Here is a 20,203-nt window from a genome sequence, read left to right as displayed (position 1 = left end):
CACTTTATGGGTTGATTTTTTTTCCTCCACCAATTTTTTTATTTGAAATACTTGCCTATATCACAACCGAAAGCAATGGGACTGCCTAACATTGCAATATACACACACAACACTCTCTTCAGTGTCCCTTTTCTGTCTGGTATTGCTAATATAATGCCCGCTTCTCCAAATGTGGGGTATACCGTTCAAACCACCGATACCTCAGCCGCAACCCCTCGCTGCTTTCAAATCCCGGAGTGCCCCTCCACAACAGTCAGGTGTCTCCTCTCTGCATGCTTTTACTTTTCCTTCCAAGTACTTTTTCAGTGTTTTCCGCTCCGAAGGATTCTACAAGATCTGGGGATGTGACGTAGAGAAAGACGTAGAAGCGCGGGGTTTCTTCAGACACTATTGGGACGCTGAGTTTCTTTTCTCTCTAAAGGACTTCCTCTTTGGCCTTGACTTACCCAGGCTTTTTAAAGAGGCAGGAGCAGTCGGTCCTTCAGTCTTATCTGTGAACTTTGCTCCACGTTGAAGTGCGGGAAGAAAGGGCAGAAAGCTGTCGGAGCAGAGAGGGGCGTGTTCCAGCGCGACTGTTGTAACAAGGTACTGTGATTTATTACTATTGAATGGTTGTTTTTTCTCTGAGATCACGCAGGAAGACATAGACCTTGAGGGAATTCAATTGATGTGAAATCACTTTTGCTGTACTGACTGATATGGCTATAAAGGGAAATTGTATTGCAAGTGAGGCTATGAAAAAAAAAAAAGAAATGCTAAATTTACAAATGTTGTCAGGGACAGAATTGGAATGAATTTATTTTTGAGCTTTTTGAAACAGCCTCGGGAGTTGCATAAACCTAAAGAGCAGGGGTGTCCAAAGTGCGGCCCGGGGGCCAAATGTGGCCCTCAGACCAATTTATGGTGGCCCTCGGCCTCTTGCTGTATCGGTACACATCACCAGAGATGGACCTTTTTATTTGAAATGTAATAATTCTATACAATTCTAACCGAACAACTAACATTTTATTGTGAGACAAAGCTGGCATGAAGGTTTTAAGCTTAAGGCAAAAGTCATTTTTTCAGGTTTTGGGCCAAATCTGTCTCTGAACATACAAGCTTTCACCTGGAAACAGAAAATATCCCTAATCTTCACAATAACATGTTTAAATATTGCGCTGATTCAATGTTCCCCCATAGACTTATATGGGAGAATGCAATTTCAAGGGCCTTTTTCTCAAAACACATTTTTCTGTCATTGTGGCGACACTATGTCCACGTCAGTCGGACCTAAAGACTTCACATTTTCCAGCCTTGGACTGAACAATATTTGGAAGATTTTTTCAGAGGGATTTTTTATTATTTAATCCCTAAAGCCCCATTTATTGAGTTTTGAATGTCAAAAAATAAGGCCAAAATTACATTTTTACACTAAAAAACAGCTTATTTTAAAAGAGAAAGAAATCCAAAATCCCCTCTGAAAAAGTCTTGGCAACTCATTTATCAATAAAATGAAAACCTTAATTTGAATGTAGCTCTGCCCATTATTCAGATTTCGTCACCGAAAAGATGGGAAATTTGGGGCATTTTTAGGCATAAAACACCTTGTTCTTATATGAAAAGATAAAATGACAGAAAACTTGCAATGTATTTTTTTCTCACATTTATGCCAGTGATCGACAGCAAAAGCTTCACATTGATATCTGTAAATATACATTTTTTCCCTATTCACCTGCAGTGTCTCGCCTTAAATAAAGGTATGGGGCACAATTTAAACCTCTGCTAGTCAAAGGTTTTGCGGCACTAACTACTGATCTACGGCCTTTCACCCCGTGTATGCTTCAATATGCGGCCCCCCATGAAAAAAGTTTGGACACCCCTGCTATAGAGGAAAATGTGCTCAGTAAATGGTAACATTCATATAGCGCCTTTGTACCTGCTTCAAGCACTCAAATCGCTTTACCAAGGAACCAGTTACCCGTTCATACACCAGTGCACACAGACACTGGAGGCAACGAGGGTGAAATGTCTTGCCCAAGGACACAACGACAGTATGCACCTGCCGATCTTCCGATCACAAGACGATCCACTCTGGTCGCGGCGCCATTGTAGCCCCGACCTTTTTACTTCAGTCAGTGAAGTAAAAAGATTTACTCGCCTTGAAAAATAATGAATTAACACATAATTCATCATGAACAATTAATTAGTGAAGTGTGACTAACTCTTAATGACTCCTTAAGTACTACAGCTAATGCTCATATTGAATAGTTCTTCACATACTTCACTTATTCATCGTTATTCAGTGTTAGTGACACTTGACTAATGAATTGTTCATGATGAATTAATTATTGTTACAAAGTACTAATACAAGCTATTCTGTTGTGTATCTAACGCATAGGTTCAAGTTATTACAAATTGTTACAGAGTATATTACATTGTACTAAATCTAATTAGCTACAATGTACCAAGGTAGTGTAGAATAAAGTGATACCTGACTGTTGAATAGTACATGGGTGTACTTTAAAGGGGGTGTGTGTGGGGCGGGTCCTCCCTCCATCATTCAGATGTGGTTTCCTGCATTGTGGTTTAGATCATGAAAAATATTTACATTTGTTCCTTTTGCTGTTACCATATTTGTTCTGGGGCCCCCTTCGAATCGAGGCCTCTCAGCAAATGCCCAGTTTGCCCACTTCATAGTGAATGGAGTGGAAGTACAATCAAATATAAAGCATTGTGCGAAGTTGAGGGCAGTCCAATGGTAGATGACCCTGAGTACAACCTGAAGAAGCCCATGTGCTGGATTAGAGAATTGATTTCACTTTGCCCGCCGTGTGTATTTTGACATGTAAAGTCCATTTCAAAAACATCCTTCAGGTTAAACTGACGGCTTAAACTCCCTTATGAAAATATACATACACAATATTTAAAAAAAGGTTTCCAATTATTGTTTATTCCTCATGTGTAGGTTTTTCCCACCTCAGCTGTTTTACGTGACCGTCGGCCATGTTTGCCTGTTTTGTGACCCTTCTGTGCGCTCTGGGAGCTCAGGCCTTAGATCTCCACAGAGTCAGCATCCACAGCTCGACTGGTGAGTAAAACAACACCAACTTTGGATTCGTCCTTAAAGTCGAAGCTTGTTTACTACATTTGTTGTTGCTCTCTTCAGCTGCTCACTCCACTCCCGAAGTCCACTGCTGGTGTTCTAGTTTCCCCCACCAGACCCTGTGCTCCTGGACTGACCCTCCTGAGGCTGCACCCACACACTACATCGCTACTTACAGGTACCGAGCTGGACTGTTACAAGTGCTACACTGTGTACGTCCTAGCTTGTTCATTAACTTTATGTATCCTCAGTGAAAGACAGAAGCAGACAGTGACCAGGCCGTGCCATCTCATCCCCCCTGGAGGCTCCCTCTCCACGCTCAACCTAACCCTGCCGCCATCCACTCAACAGGTAAATTTACTTGGTATTACTTGGGTGCTGACCAAATATCATAGCATAAAAGTCCAATTTATGTTGTAAGTGTTGATGTGTTTGTAAATGTAGGTATTTTAGTCTTGAAGCTAAAGGCTAACCCTACCCAAACCAGTGTTGCCACAGATTACTTGAAAATGTAATCCGACTACAAACTATTGCTCCTTTAAAAAGTAACTTAGCTACTGATTGCTTGGTTTTGAAAGTAACTAAGTTAGATTACTCGTTACTTTATAGCAGTGCTACCTTTTGGAGCCGCGACCCCCATTATAACAGTTAAAGGGGTTCGTGACCCCCCCCCCGCCCGGGTCACGCTGTGAGAAATAGAAACATTAGCCGACATAATTCTTAAAAAACAAAGAAAACAGATGCAAACTTAGATACATGTTCCATTAAAATGAGATCACATGGTGGCACTATTTGTTAGCGCCAATTAACATTAGCCTTTAGCTTCAGGGCTAAAACATCTACCTTTTGGAGACGCGACCCCCATTATAACAGTTAAAGGGGTTCGTGACCCCCCCGCCCGGGTCACGCTGTGAGAAATAGAAACATTAGCCACATAATTCTTAAAAAACAAAGAAAAAAAACAAATGGCTAAAATGAAAGTCATCAAACTACGAACAAATAATGTCACTCTGGCAAAATAGCAAACAAATGCTTCAATAAAATATTAGATTATATGCTAATGAAAATATGGCTATTTTATCTACATGATCTGGCGACCCCCCAAATTTTATAGAGCGAGTTTAGTGTTTTTTTTTATATTGTATTATTTATAGTGAGATTAATCCACAGTAGGTTGGGTGTTTGACCACTAGGGGGCACCACATTACTGCTATTGATCGAATCTGATTCACTTGGATTAGCTGTACCTAAACAAACCAATGCATTTTCACAAAGATTACGGCCTTGTCTTTCCTCAGACCCGAGCACTGATAATAACCACCTCCTCCTGCATTAGCTGTTTGCTTCACATCACCTGGAGGGTCTCTCTGTAGCTTTGTCTGCCGCTCAGAATGCTTCTTAATTGGATGTAGTGTTTTTGAAGCTCGATAACACTTAGTTGTCTGCACAGGGAGTACAGCGCGTCGCAGTATCTTTATACAACACCTACACAAATAGTGACTCTTTAGTATTCAGTGAGAAAGCGTGCATCCTTGCGACACAAGAAGAAAGCAAATATATCATTTTACAAAGGAAAATGACAAAATAGTAATGCACTAGATTACATGTTACTAAAAAAGTAGTCAGATTAAAGTAGCACGCTAACGGCATCACTGAATTTAACGCATGATAAATGTCGCCTATAATCTGATTTCATTTGGATTATGCTCAAATATGGGGACAGGAAGCAGCTTTAAGCACACAGGAAGTTAGCCACACAACATGCAACCTATGAAGCCAATGTGACGCTTGTTCTGTTGTGTCCTTTAGCAATGGCTCTGTCACCTGCCGGACCTGAAGCTGCTGACTGACTACATCCTGAATGTGACCGCGTTGTACCCAGACGGCCACAGCGTCCACCTCTCCACCTTCATGACCGAGGACATCGGTAGCCATTACAGCATTAGCATCACAGTGATTCAGTCTAATGCTTTTCTGTATATATCTGAGTCGCGGCTGTCTCTTTCCCCCCCCCTGTAGTTAAGCCGGACCCCCCTGTGGCCCTACATGTGTCCCTTTCTGACCCCCGGACGGTGCTGGTGCAGTGGGAACCTCCCTCCACGTGGACTAACATCGACATCTTCCCTCTCAAGTACAAGCTCATGTATCAGTGGAGGAGAGATGGGGAGATCCATTCACAACACGTGAGATATTTTTACTATTATTCAACTGTATCTATTAAAACCAGTATCTCTCCCACTTTGGTGCTATTTCTATGACTTCAAACTGTTACTATAACCTTGTGGCTTTGGGCGTGGAATGTTTTTGGCTAACATGTTTTAATGTAAATTGAATAAGATTTTTTTTTTTTTAATTAAAAACAGATGCAAACTTAGATACACCACAAGCCAAGCATGTTCCATTAAAGTGAGATCAGATGGTGGCACTGTTTTACCATTTGTTAGCATCAAATTAACGTTAGCCTTTAGCTTCAGGGTTAAAACATCTACATTTACGTCCTGTGTCATTTTTTTATATGTTGTTAGTACTAGGTTCAATAAGCCACGGCTAACTCTCTCTAAGAATAAACAAGGACAGGAAACAGTTGTTATCCTTGGAAGTTAGCATCATGTCGCTATGCTACATTCCGAGCACAGAGCCATGTGATTTACAATGCGTTACTATCTACGTGACGTGACTAACAAAACTCAAAATAATGCGAACATTTGAATGTTTACAACAAGGTAATACTTGATAAAAGAAAAATATATTCATATATTCATTTTCAAGTAAATAGTTTTGTATGGTAATACTAATCTAAAAAGTACAAGTTCTTCAAAAAGTTACTAAAGTACATGTATTTGAGTAAATGTAAACAACCCACATCTGAAGTTACTACTAAAACAACTGTGACTGTTACTTCTGCTATCACTATATTTACTACTGCAATTTCTACTAAATATTGCTACCACAACTAAAATTACAACTACTAATACTACAAGTTACAAGCTTATACCTTCGACTATACCACAACTCATTTCCTCCTCCTGCTGCACCTTCTCGTCTCCTCTAATGTCCGTGTATGTCGTGCAGTTGCCATTCTGTGAGCGCACCAGAGTTCCCCTCAGAGGCCTGTCGCGGGGCAGGACCTACCAGATACAGGTGTGTGCCCAAGACGTGTTGGGCCTGGGCCACTGCAGCGACTGGAGCCCCCCCGTCAACATCACCGTCCCCCTGTGACTGCCAGACCCATAGACTTATGCAAAAAGAGCCACAACTTTACTTGTAATTTAAATTAATAAATATATTTTTGTGTTATACTTGTGGACTTGTAATGTTTACCTCTGCAGAAATATGAAGAATAAAATAGCAGCAACCTCAGGAGCAGTGGTCGTGGAAGAGTATCCTATTGTATATGTTTTGGGTTGATGGGGGAAAACACATTTTGGATAGAAATGATTGGATGCAAAAACAAAGATAGAAATACAATCAATGCTTTGATGCTGACGCTATATTTTGAAATTATATTTTGGCATCGATTCCATAAGTAGAAAAAGGTTTCTCATCTGTTGTTGCTTTGATGATTGACCATGATTTTTTTCATTTTTATTTAGCTGGTCAGTAAAAAAATCATATTTTTCAACAAAAACTCCACACAGAAAGGCCCCACATCGTCTGCGAACCTGGCAAGAGACAAGCACTAAACACTTACTCACCCCATGCTATCAAAGGAAAAAAGAGACTTTAGCTGTTTTCTAAAAGCTACGCTCAGGACATAAGTGACAGTTTATAGCTGAGTGGAAGCATAAACAAAATCATCTCTCTGAGGGGAGAAAGCTCCTCTTCACTGATATTAAAACAGTAAATCTATATGTCCTGTCATGGGTGAATGTCAGAGTGAAAAATCGGCTGTTTGTTGTGTTTCCTCTGTGACGAGCTGACCTTTGCGCAATTACTGGGCAGTCGAGGGGGTTCTATTTAAAGTCGCGCTGCGGAACCGAGCCCTGAAGTCAAAGGAATGGTCAGTAGACCTCCGAAACAGGATTGTGGCAAGGCATGGACTACCTGGAGAAGGGTGCAGAAAGTTGTTGTTGCTGTAATGAAGGTCCGGAAGAGCACGGTGGCCTCCAAATGTGTAAAGTTCAGAATCACCAGGATTCTGCTTAGAGCTGGCCGCTTATCCAAACTGAGCAACCAGGAAAGAACCAAGACCCCCAAGTTCAGTGAAGGTCTTTGAGTCATCTTCTGTACTCAGGAGTTGAAGTCTTGAACATTTTACCTCTCACTTTGTCACCTGTGAGTAAATACCTTTAAAGTAGAGCGTCTCTAGCGACTACCTGTGGTCTGTATCTAAGCTACGGGCTGAAGTGAACCTTAGTTAGCTGACGAAGCCTTTTGGATGAGAGGCGAAACGGTCGAGACTTCGAAAACCTTCATTGACGATGGACAACTCCTGTACGACTGAGAGCTTACACAGACACCAAGAACCCCAAGGTCAGTCTACCAATCAGGCCTTTATGGTAGACCGCAGAGACGGTTGTCCATCTGTCAGGTTCTCCCATTTCCTCAGAATATCGCTGGAGCTCTGTCAAAGTGACCATCAGCTCCTTGGTCTGGCGCTGGTGGTTTTGAAACGCTTCCATTGCGAATGATGGATGTCACAGTGTTCTTCATGACCATGTCAATGCTGCAACAGTTTATCTGCACCTTCCCCAGATCTGTGCCTCAATACAATCCTGTCTTGGAGGTCTACAGACAGTTCCTTTGACTTCAGGGCTTGGTTTCTGCTCTGACATGCTCTGTCAGCTGTGGGACCTTATCGAGAGGTCTGTGTCTTTGCAAATCAAGCCCAATCCATTTCATTTAGCACAGGTGGACTCCAGCAAAGTGGTAGAAACATCTCCAGGGTGATCAGCGGAAAAAAGGCTGCTCCTGAGCTCAGTTTTGAGTGTCATGACAAAGGGTGTGGATACTTATGGACATGCAATATTTCAGAGTTCGCTTAACTTTGTCATCATGGAATATTGTGTGTAGATTGATGAGAAAGAAAAACAGAATTTAATCAATTACGGGGATTAATAAAGTGTACCTTAACCGTAGCCTTAACCTTCAGCCGTCCATGAAGCATCATACACTACATTCTCTGTGAACCATTTGGATAGAGCCTTGTATTCGTCGTAGTGTAAAGTAAGAATAATGTGCGTGTCTAGAAAATTGCTGAACTGAGTTGTTTTGAAATGTAGTCATAGAAAACGCCAGCAGAGGGCAGTGGAAAGTGGAAAAGCACGTTCATTTGGAGCCGTTGACAAAGCTAAGTTGTTGCACGGGTCATTTGAACACAGTCATAATTATTATATATATATTTATTTGACTCTTTTTAATAACCAGCAACCAGAGATGAGCCTATTGTACATGTTTTTGGACTTTGAATACACGGACCCCCTTTAAAAGACTTGACTACTTATCTTTCAGTGCAACATGGCTTTATTATATCTACACAAACGGAACAAAAAAATGTACTAACAAGCACATTCCTTCGTCACTTCACCACCTCCACCACTAGGGGCGTGACGAAGTCGGAGTGCCGTATGCCCATGGTGAAGGCGGGCTTCTTGGGCAGGTGTAGGTAGAACTTCTCCGGGCTGTAGGTTCCGGGGCCCGGGTTGCTGGAGGTGTAGTTGGGCCTCTTGGTGCGCGGCTGCATGGAGAAGGAGGGCTGGCGGCTGCGGTAGGTGTCCGGGTGGGTCCAGTTGTATTTGGCGGGCCCCGGGCTCTTGGACAGGTCCTCAGAAGGGGCTCCTACTGTCCTCCGTCCCGAGAAGCTAAAGCAGGCACTGGACGGTTTGTGGGGTACTTGGCTGCCCAGTAAGTTGGGTAAGATGTAGCTGGAGAGAAGATCGAAGTTTGGATTAGCATTAACACTGCTAAGTAGTTCTTAATGGTAGTAGCTGCTTCTAGTCTCTGTTGACGTGGCAAGCGGGGGGCGGCCATCTTGTGACTGGCCAGGAAGGCTAACCCCTACCAATGCAAAACCAGGAGCAACATTTCCATTGATTCAACAATAGAATGTGACACACTCATTGTTTGTGACTTCTCTGTCTGTTTGGTCGTGTTGTTTAGCCGTATTAGCATTGTTTTCTCCATGCATTTCCATGGTTCACCGGTTAGCATTCTGGTGGTTAGCATTCATTGTATCACTGTCCTATGTTCGAAGAATATTGGCCGTGTAGTGTCAAAAAGTACAGAAATACTGTTTTAAAGTAGGAAACGCATGTTATATTTGATATGAATAGAACTGAATCATTTGAAGTGTTTGACAGAGGAAAATCCGTGAACAACTCTTTGCTAACGATAAAAGCAAAAACCTGCAAAAAGGTTATTTTCTTGCCAGATGTAACACAATGTCAGTCACAATTATCAAAGAGTCATGAAATAAGTCAAAATAGATCAAAACAGTATCAAGGAAATAAGAGGTGTTTCCCATTTGATTGCATTGCACTGGGTTAGATGGGTTAGGCACAAGATGGCCGCCACAATTGCCGTTCATTCCAATGTAATACAATGGCCATGTCCTATCTAGAGCTTTATTAAAGAGGGGGTGTTATGCAAAATGGACTTTTTCAAGCTTTACATCATGTTATTATGTCATTCCCTCATTAAAACATGCCTGAAGTGTTGCCTTGGCACATTCACGTATTTTTGAGTCATCTGTAAAAACTCTGATGGCGGCCATTTTAGGGATAGGTTTGCCTGAGTCCTCCTAGGAACGCCCCCACCTCCTGGAGACGCCTCCGAGCTTTCGTCACCAGCCGAGTAACCAACCACTGCTCCTCAGCAGAACCCCCTCCCCACTGATGCCACAGACAGCGTGTGGAGGGGGCGTGTCTGAAAGGGTCAGAGGTTCTTAAAGAGACAGAGGCCTATTTCAAGACATTCGCTACAGCCATTTTGAGAGAGTAATTTTATACAAGGCAGTTATTCTAATTTACTGCATTTACAGACCAACAGGAGGTTTGGTCATCATTGTAGTGTGATATAGACTGGTGCTATGTGATTAAAAAAAGCAGAATACCCCCTCTTTAAAGATCTTTGGGTTGACCCGTTACTCCATCACCTATGCTTGTGACTGCCAATACTAGAATGGGTTACACACGTCAAACTTTGCACACAGTCTGAACGCATAGCCACAATTATCTGTTTGTTTTTCTGTTTACATCTGGTTAAGACTGGTTCTGTCCTGGTCGGCTCAGCCCTTGTCCAGACATCATGGTTTTACACTCGCCGGTCCCACTGATGCCTAAACTGTTCTTTGGTCTCGTAGGCCGTACCTGTTTGGTGCTGGGACGTCATCCACAGTGCGGAAGCGGGTGCGAGTGCTCATGGTGTAGGAAGGTGGTCTGCGGTGGGCGTTCACTGGAGGGGCCCGCTCTGGACTGTAGGACCCGGGCCCTGGAGTCTGGGACTGATGCCCTACATAACACAGAGTAAAGAGTTACAGAGACGCACCTCATTGTTGATCCATAACTGTGAGCCACGAGCATCTGCTATCTGTGCCTCCTCTCTGCTTTGCCCTTTTCTACTCCGTCTGGTCTGTCTCCGCTCCGCTGATTGCCGCGAACGACCCCCATGTAATTCGATTCAGTATTTTGACAGCAGCAGTCACGCTTGAAGAGCCAGGTCAAAAGTGTCATTTGGTAATTTAGGCTCCATAATCAGCTCCTTTTACAGCGTTTCAGTGAACAACATGTCACAATATTCAATAAATGCGGTGTAGCTGTCATCTGGCTGATTGAACCGTGGCAAATGTGGATCAAATGCTTATTTTCCAAAACAATTCAATAGCCTATTTTGTATTAAGGTCATGCATCGTTGGTGTTTTGTGTTTAAAGAAATGGCGGACAGGTTTCTCTATGACATTATATTCTAGAACCTAAAAACAAACGAAAGTGACGGACTGACCTAAACGTTTCCCTCGTCCCAGGATGGAGTAGGAGGGCGTCTGCATGCGCCCGAACCTGGTCACCTGGGCGTTCACGCTGTACCTGGGGCCAGGGCTGGAGTCGACCGACACCACTGCAAAGGAGACGCAACTGAGAGTGAGAGAAAGACACAGCGTGTTACACACAAATACGAGCCCTGTTCGGAACAAAACTACCACTATCAAACTCTCAGACTTTGTAAACCCTGTACTTCTGGACACTTCAGGTCGGTTACAGCTGCTGAAAATGGCAGCACTGGAAGATCATTGATTTCTGGTGGCTCCACAGTTGTTGTTTTTTTTTCCTTCGGTCTTTCAGAGAGTCCACATCCGTATCAACAATCAGGAATATACTTCAGCTGCCTGGTAGAAAGTGTGGGAGCGCGGCACTAGGGGTCGCCATTACTATCCTTACAATGCTGTTATTCTGACCAGGCTTAGATTGGAGCATTGTGGACTTTGGTGGGATCTGGTTAAAGTCGGGAAACACCCTGATGGTTTATGTCAACACTGCAAACAAGATCAAACTGTCAAGCATGTTCTTATTGATTGTCCAGCGTATAAAACTCAACGAGCTGAGCTTTTTTGAGCGGTTGCGCCTTCGTCTCAGAATAACTTACTCTGTGCAAAACTTCAAATCATAACAACGTGTGCAAGAATATAATTAGTGTTTTGTCTGTTAATAGTTAGGCAAAAAGAATAAGATGGTGCTTTTATTTTTGTGTGCTGGATAGAAACAGGAAGTCACGTCTTGGGCAGCGTTGCTATGATTTCAAGTTATGCACAGAGTCAACTGTGTCAGTCTTCAGTCACTACCAAGTCCTTCCAAGGGACTATAAGAGCTTTAAAGAGGGGATATTATGCTTTTTTCAATCACGTAGCACCAGTCTATATCACACTACAATGATGACCAAACCTCCTGTTGGTCTGTAAATGCAGTAAATTAGAATAACTGCCTTGTATAAAATTGCTCTCTCAAAATGGCTGTAGTGAATGTCTTGAAATAGGCCTCTGTCTCTTTAAGAACCTCTGAGCCTTTCCGACACGCCCCCTCCACACGCTGTCTGTGGCATCAGTGGGGAGGGGGTTCTGCTGAGGAGCAGTGGTTGGTTACTCGGCTGGTGACGAAAGGTCGGAGGCGTCTCCAGGAGGTGGGGGCGTTCCTAGGAGGACTCAGGCAAACCTATCCCTAAAATGGCCGCCATCAGAGTTTTTACAGATGACTCAAAAATACGTGAATGTGCCAAGGCAACACTTCAGGCATGTTTTAATGAGGGAATGACATAATAACATGATGTAAAGCTTGAAAAAGTCGATTTTGCATAATACCCCCCCCCCCTTTAAGAGCGCTCCTGGACTGAAGAAGAAGAAGAAGAAGGATGGTGATTGAGATCAGCGGCACTTTCGCCATCGATCAGTTCCACCTGGTGCTGCAGGTGTGCAGCTGCATTCATGCATGGTGGTCTCTGGCTCCCTCTAATGGACAAAGGCAGTAGGCTTTCAAACTACAATCATTAGCATCTAGGTGAAGATATTGATTAAAACTCTAAACAGGACCTGGCCATAGTAATATGTTGGAATGAATGACAATTCTGGCGGCCATGTTGTGACTGGCCCCACTGCAATGTAATCAAATGGGAAACACCACTGACTTCCTTGATACTGTTTTGATCAATTGTTAGTTATTTCCTGACTCTGTGATAATTTGATGTGACCAGATTTGATCTTTTGTGCTAAACCTGGAAGGGGCCTTTCTGTGGAGTTTGAATGTTCTCCCCGTGTCTGTGTAGGTTTCCTCGGGGCACTCTGGTGTCCCTTACCACTAAAAACATGCACAATAGACCAGGCTGAATGGTGTGTGTGTAAATGAATGACGGCCAACGGTCAGAGGGACCGTATATGTTGCAAAGACTTGACAAGGCTCCAGATACACGAGCCAGTAAAAATTAGGGTTAGTATTGAACTACTGAAGATGAAGACGGGCTGGTGCCTCTGAACAGGGCTGTGACAGTGAGCTGCTTGCAGAGTTTTTTAACCAGTGAAGGTGCTGGCGCAGATAGGTTGAAATTGTCGTGCATTTTGTCTTGGCAGATGTAGTAACATACGCCGGAAACATGACCAGCAGGGGGAGCCATTGCTTGTGTTTTCATTGAAGTCTACAGAGAAGAGTGAATACATTACAGTGAAACGGTGAGAGTGGGAGAGCCGAGGAATAATGACAAGTCCTATTTATAGCAGGGTAGAGTGAAAGGAGTGTTTAAGGTGAAGTGACTCACTGGCGCTGCTCTGGCGGCTGTGGAAGGTGTAGGCCGGGCTAGAGGGTTTGGTGAAGTCATGGTTGATGTAGCCCACTGTGGGGGGCAGGCCATATCGACCCGGCCCGGGACCTGCAACACAGCACACCACTGGTTACACTGAACACATGCATTGTCCCCAAACACAAATAGGAGGGTTTCTTTTTCCGATACCGGCACTTTAAAGAGACTAGATGCAAGTTGGTCATTTTATGCTCACTACTGCCACCTCAGGTCTTACGCATAACTGCACCTTCTACATTAAGCTCGTGCATGACGGCACTGCAGACCCGAAGTAACACCTTTCTGAGTGACAGTGCAGGATTTTAGAGGCAGTTGTGGTGAACAGGTCTGAGCTCATTCTACACATCAAGACAGAGGCGGACTGGGACTGAGAAACAGCCCTGGACTCTGACCAGCCTGGCCCAAATTAGCGTAAATGCGACACTTCCACAAATGCATATTTTAACCTCTGACCACCCGCCTAAACCAAATGCATTCTGTCCTTTTTTGAAAGACCCACAAAACTGACCTTTTTCCTCGCGCTGTTGCTGTGTTGTGTCACCTTTTGTATGTTTTATTTTTCTTTCTTTTTTGTTGAATTTTTGTCACATTTTTGTTGAATTTTTGTCACATTTTTGTTGAATTTTTGTCACATTTTTGTTGAGTTTTGTTGAATTTTTGTTGAATTTTTGTTGAATTTTTGTTGAATTTTTGTTGAATTTTTGTCACATTTTTGTTGAGTTTTGTTACATTTTTGTTGAATTTTTGTCACATTTTTGTTGAGTTTTTGTCACATTTTTGTTGAATTTTTGTCACATTTTTGTTGAATTTTTGTTACATTTTTGTTGAATTTTTGTCACATTTTTGTTGAGTTTTTGTCACATTTTTGTCACATTTTTGTCACATTTTTGTTACATTTTTGTTGAATTAATTTTTTTTTTTTTTTGCAATTTTTATTTTTGCCACAATGTCTCTCAATTTTCCCCCAAATGATTCCCAATTTTAAAATAAAAGCAAGAAAGGATTGTAAAAAATAATAATAATGGCTTACACTTGTATTGTGTGGCTATACTGTTTGTATCCTGATCTCTTATTAGGTCAGTGCCCTCTGCTGGACACGTGTGGAACTCTTTCTTCTCCTTTTTTTGTTTTAATTTAAGCTGCCAATGTGCATACTGGTTATTACTCACTTATTATTATACTTTATTCTTCTGTTTTCTGGTTCTAGACGACTATACACTGCAAAAAGTGGATTCTAAGCAAGTAAAAAATGTCTTAGTTTAAGAAATAAGTTCTTATTTTTTCCCTAAAAAGTAATAATGTCTTGTGTAGCAAAGTTTTCTTGAGAAAAAAAATCTTATTTTAGGAAATAAAATCTAGCCATTTCTTGTTCAGATATTTTTGCTAAAATACATGCGGATTTTTCTTTTAACAAGAAAGAAAAACTTTTTGAATCTTCTTCAGCTTTAGACTAAGAATATTTTTTCTTATTTCAAGAGAAACTAAGATCACAACAACTCTTAATTTAAGACCTGATTCTCACAGAGAGAAAATACATTCCATTCTTTAAAGTGGGCGGCTCGATGGCACAGCAGTTAGAGCCTCAGCTTCACAGCTCGAAGGTCCTGGGTTTGATTCCCACCAGGACGGGGCCTTTCTGTGTGGAGCATGTTCTCCCCGTGTCTGTGTACGATTCCCCTACCACTAAAAACATGTACAATAGGTGAATCCTCCAGCAGGTGATTCTGACCATCAGCCTGGCTCCACATCATGGAGGTGGGACCCCGGGCGAGGGCAATATTTTCCTTAAATGTTAGTATTTATTAAGAACATTTTGCTCAACAATGTGTGTAATTTAGAAAATGTTGCTTAAATCAAGCAACATTTAAGTAAAATATCCAAATTTTTTCACTAAATAAGAATGTTTTCCTTAAATTATTCCATTTTCTGAGGACATTTTGCTTAATTTTAGCTTTTTATTTGCTTAAATTTAGTGTGTCTTTCCTGTTTTATGATAAGAAAACATATTCTAGAAATAAGAATTCTTAGCAAGAAAAAAATGCTGACCCCATTGGCAGAATTTGTTCCTTAAAACAAGACAAAATGTCTTATTTTAAGATTTTTTTCCCTTGTTTTTAGGAGGGTACTTTTTACTGTGTAGGTATCGTAAAAAGCATCGTTCAGGTACCGGTATCGAAAACCAAGTATCGTTAAAGTACCGGTATCGGTTAGAAAATGTAACGGTGCCCCCGGCCCTACCACTAACAGATGAAACCACAGAGTCTGGCTCCTATAGGGCTGACACCACCGGCTCTGAATGATCACCCCGTACACACAGAACAAGCAGCAGAACATTTCATTAAGTCTCAGCCCACCCAGTCACTCCCACGTGCAGCTTATTTTCTACGCTCTTTCATTTCCGCCCCCCCTCCTTTGTTTACGAGCTAATTCCAAACACAGCCCGATGCCCGTCTAATACAAACGCCACACGTCTGATTGTAATAAAGTCCACATGAGGAGGACGAACCTCTCTCCCGCGCCGAGATGATGGGACGCTTCCTGACCGTCTCCTCCTCCATCCTTTCCCCTCGTGCTTCTCGTCGTGTTCGCCTCTTAGAGCTTTTGTGCGGGGCTCCTTTGTGCCGCTGTCACTTAAAGCGCATCTTTCTTACAGCGCGGCGCTCTCTCGGTATGTTTGAGGCCTGATAAATAATACATGAGCTCAAGTGAAGGAAACCCTATCCTTTACAAGGGAGCAAACTGAAAAAAAAGAAAAATCCCGCAGAGGCCTGAGAAGACTTATAGGGAAGAACGTTTATTTACCAGAGTTGGATTTGGTAAAGATGAGACATTACAAAGCAGTCAGGTGACGTCGGCGATGTAATGGTTGCAATCCTATTCCCAGGAGTTGTGTTACTGAGCAGAAGTGTGGTGAACCACGTGACATCAGCTCATATGATGTAACTAATAACAACTAAGTCAACATGGTTAAAGTTTAAAGTGGAGCAGAGTCGTCCTGGAAATGACCAAAACAATGAGCCAACAGTTCACGGCACTTTGGGAAACTCGCTTTAATATTATTCTCCACAGTTGAGGGAAATAAAGACAGACTGAAGGAAATGAAAAGATCAGATACACTGAAATGAAAGAATATGAATTTAAAAGCTTTGTAAATGTCATGGCAGAGCAATAAACTTGGAAAGTCGATCACAATTATCTACACGTCGCAATACCAGAGCTCCAGATCCACATCTCAGTGTTTGCCTTGGTTTCACCAGTGCGACCGGTCGGATCCTCCTCATTATAAAGGTTTTCTACAGGAAAATTACAGCCTAAAATAGTAATGCAAGCCAATATTCCTGAATTCATTGTGAAATATTTTTCTCATACAAAATGCAATCAGCAGCAACTTTTATCATATAAAGGTAATATATTAGTCAGAAGCTGCTCACGTGGACCGGGTCGTGGAGGCACTTGCTTCGACGGCCCCCCAGTCCTCTGTGCACCCGATCCCTACGTATCCATCTGTGGGTGGTGGGTCCACAGGAGGGCGGGCCCACGTCGTCCCTTCAAGCTGAGCCCAGCCGGGCCCCGTGGGGATAGGCCCGACCACTAGGCGCTCACATACCGGGCGATGTCATGGTCCTTGTTGATGTTCTGTCCATAGAGGTTTTCTGAACTGCTCTTACTCTGCCATGGGAGAGCCGACCTGGGGCATAACGCCTCAGGCAACATAGCTCCTCGATCCATTCAGGCACTCAAACAACCCCACCACGTAAAGGTGGTGGTTCCCGGAGTTGGATGAGGATCAGCACCTCCAAATCCGAGGCCATGGTTCTCCACCGGAAATAGGTGTCTTCCCCTCTTCAGGTCGGTGGGGAGTCCTTACCTCAAGTGGAGGAGTTCAAGTATCTCGGGTTCGTGTTCACGAGTGAGGGACGGATGGAGCGTGAGATCGACAGACGGATCAGCATCACCTGTGAACAAAAACAGCCAAACTCCCCCAAATATATCGCAACACACCAAATCAAGCTGGGCACATGTGTACAAGATCTGCAGTGTGCAGCTAAAATCGTCAAAGAAAACATGAGAAAGAATGAGGGAAAGCGAAGGAAAAGGAAATGTTTGCTCAGTGGCATTTTTACTATTTTCAGTTTATATTTTGCCAAAAGTAAATGAAAGTAGTAACTCGGTATTTTTGAAACAGTAAGATGTAATACAAACAGTTTCTTGGGGCAGGTTGTCACGAGGCTCGGGGCAGGTTGTCACGAGACTTGGAGCAGGTTGTCACGACGCTCGGGGCAGGTTGTCACGAGGCTTGGGGCAGATTGTCACGAGGCTCGGGGCAGGTTGTCACGAGGCTTGGGGCAGGTTGTCACGACGCTCGGGGCAGGTTCTCACGATGCTTGGGGCAGGTTGTCACGAGACTTGGGGCAGGTCGTCACGAGACTTGGGGCAGGTTGTCACGAGGCTCGGGGCAGGTTGTCACGAGACTTGGGGCAGGTTGTCACGAGACTTGGGGCAGGTTGTCACGATGCTCGGGGCAGGTTGTCACGAGGCTCGGGGCAGATTGTCACGATGCTCGGGGCAGGTTGTCACGAGGCGGCACGGGGCAGGTTGTCACGAGGCACGGGGCAGATTGTCACGAGGCTCGGGGCAGGTTGTCACGAGGCTCGGGGCAGGTTGTCACGAGGCTTGGGGCAGATTGTCACGAGGCTCGGGGCAGGTTGTCACGAGGCTCGGGGCAGGTTGTCACGATGCTCGGGGCAGGTCATCACGAGGCTCGAGGCAGGTTGTCACGAGGCTCGGGGCAGGTTGTCACGAGAATCAACATGAAATTTGACAAACCTTTTTAACTTTTTTTGCTTTTTGAGATTAAAAGGGCAAAATAGTAACAATGCAATGCCAGATGTGTTCACAACACTAACAAAATGCCCCAGGACCAGCTTTATATCATTTTTTTTTTTTTTTTTTCCCAGATTTAGTGTGAATGGAACCATATAATCACTGTATAATCAAGGCCAGGTTTGGTTCTATGCTTTCAGTTGAAGCAGAAAGAAGCTCACTGCGCTGGCTTCCCGATGCTCCTCTTCCAGCATTGGATGTTTTCTGTTCTCGTATAATGTGATCGAAGCCTAATTTGTTTATTCATGCATTTCCTTTTGTGTCAGATTGCTAAATATTATTCCGCTGCTGTCGAATGATAAATAAATGATCCATCCTCCCGACGCTCGCTGGAGGCTGCCAAAGCAAACCCGGAGCATGACGTTGATGCTTTTTCAGCCTCACTACGCGCTGCCGAGAAAGATATATTTGTGGAAACTTGTGATGTGGAGGGACAGACTCGACAAATTCAACTTTAAAGCTGCATTATGCGACTTTTTAGGTGGAAAATAAAGTCTCCAGGATCACTTGTTTGGAAGGTTTTCTCTGCTGACGGAGCCTCTCACCGGAAAACCTATAAAACGATTGATCCTGGAGCGTTGTAGAGACCACTGTGATGGAAAGTAAAGGCGCCATGCTGACCACTCACACAGCAGCTGGGTCACTACAAGGTCAAACACAAACAAACATCAACTTTTTTTTTTAATGCAAAAGTTGCATAATGCAGCTTTAAATGCAACACATCTATGCAGAAGAATGGAGGTAAATTTGGATATTCAGCAAAACATACAAAATAATAACCCTAAAGATGCAGCTGAAGGAGGATTGGACCATATTTGTTTGTATTTTTAATGAATTTAAGGCATAAATAAAAAAAAAGAAATGTAGATTTAATGACCACTCAAAACAACGTTAGTGCCTTTTGGTCATTTTGGCACAACGTCTTACCCCCCGCTTTAACCGAGCGCTTTTTCTCCTGTACGGCATTACCCAAATCTACTTTTTTGTCACGTTTTCCTAGATTCTTTTTGTTGTTTGCTTTTTCATCACTTTTTTGACACTTGCTCGTTGTGTTTTCGTTGTGTTTTTGTCACATTTTTGTCGTGTTTTAGTTGCTTTTTTTATTGCCTCAGTTTTGCTTTTCCCGCACGTTTTTCGACGCTCTTTTTGCACGTTTACGTATGTCACGTTTTTGTTGCGTTTTCATCTTTTGTTTGATGCTACATTGTTGTGTTTTTTTAGCGTTTGTTGTTGGATTGTTTTTTTTTGGTCATGTTTTTGCCACTTTTTGTGGATTTTTCATCACTTTTTAGTTGTGTCACTTGTTTATTGAGTTATTGTTGCTTTTCCGGCACATCATTTTCATCACTATTTTGGTTTTTAGATTTGGGTAAAGCCAAACTGTAGAAAATGTGCTTGGTTCAGGTGGAGGGCTAAGACGTTTTAATGGATCAGAAATCTGTCATTGTCTACGCCACATGTGTCAAGGTCAAGGCCCGCGGGCCACATGCGGCCCACGAAATTATGTAATCTGGCCCTTTGAGGACCATGAATTCCTGAGCATGTCACTCCAGCCACAAGGGGGCAGCCTAAATAAAAAAAAGGGAAAGAATTACCCATGTGTCCAGCAGAGGACGCTCACATAATAAGAGATCAGGATATAAACAACACATTATAGCCACGTGGCAAATGGTTAGTCTGCCCTAGGGCGGCTGTGGCTACAACTTGCCATTGAGTGTGGAGTGAATGAATAATGACTTCATGTAGCACTTAAACATGTGACACAGGCTGACAAAGCACAATAAGTTTAAGCTGTTGTTATTTTTGAGGCCACAGTCCTTTACAGTATATGCGGCCCGGGACCCGCCGTGGGGCCCTCGACCCAAACGACTTCGACACCCCTGGTCTACGCATATTAAACTGTATTGAAAAAGTGGGTCACTCTACTGGCAGAAGCTTCCGACCCCCCCCCTCCTCTCTCCG

At 43.1% G+C, this 20,203-nt stretch overlaps 2 protein-coding genes across 2 annotated transcripts; one reads left to right on the top strand and one right to left on the bottom strand.

The window, feature by feature from the left end:
* The first annotated feature begins 2,941 nt into the window (after positions 1-2,941).
* Positions 2,942-6,333, top strand: ebi3 (Epstein-Barr virus induced 3). Its single transcript, XM_079573673.1, has 6 exons — positions 2,942-3,067; positions 3,146-3,260; positions 3,334-3,433; positions 4,892-5,009; positions 5,102-5,265; positions 6,155-6,333. The coding sequence occupies exons 1-6, from the start codon at positions 2,983-2,985 to the stop codon at positions 6,299-6,301; spliced, it is 729 nt and encodes a 242-aa protein (XP_079429799.1). The 5' UTR covers positions 2,942-2,982; the 3' UTR covers positions 6,302-6,333.
* Positions 6,334-8,531: 2,198 nt separating this feature from the next.
* Positions 8,532-16,062, bottom strand: odf3l2a (outer dense fiber of sperm tails 3-like 2a). The gene is made up of 5 exons (XM_079573672.1): positions 15,864-16,062; positions 13,316-13,426; positions 11,021-11,134; positions 10,390-10,531; positions 8,532-8,946 (listed from the first exon to the last, which is right to left on the bottom strand). Exons 1-5 carry the CDS (start codon positions 15,913-15,915, stop codon positions 8,601-8,603), a joined length of 765 nt encoding a protein of 254 aa, XP_079429798.1. The 5' UTR covers positions 15,916-16,062; the 3' UTR covers positions 8,532-8,600.
* Between the last annotated feature and the right edge of the window lie 4,141 nt (positions 16,063-20,203).

The sequence above is a fragment of the Gobius niger genome, assembly GCF_951799975.1.
Source record: "Gobius niger genome assembly, chromosome: 16".
Classification (NCBI taxonomy): domain Eukaryota; kingdom Metazoa; phylum Chordata; class Actinopteri; order Gobiiformes; family Gobiidae; genus Gobius; species Gobius niger.
This window is presented reverse-complemented; position numbering and strand designations above follow the sequence as displayed.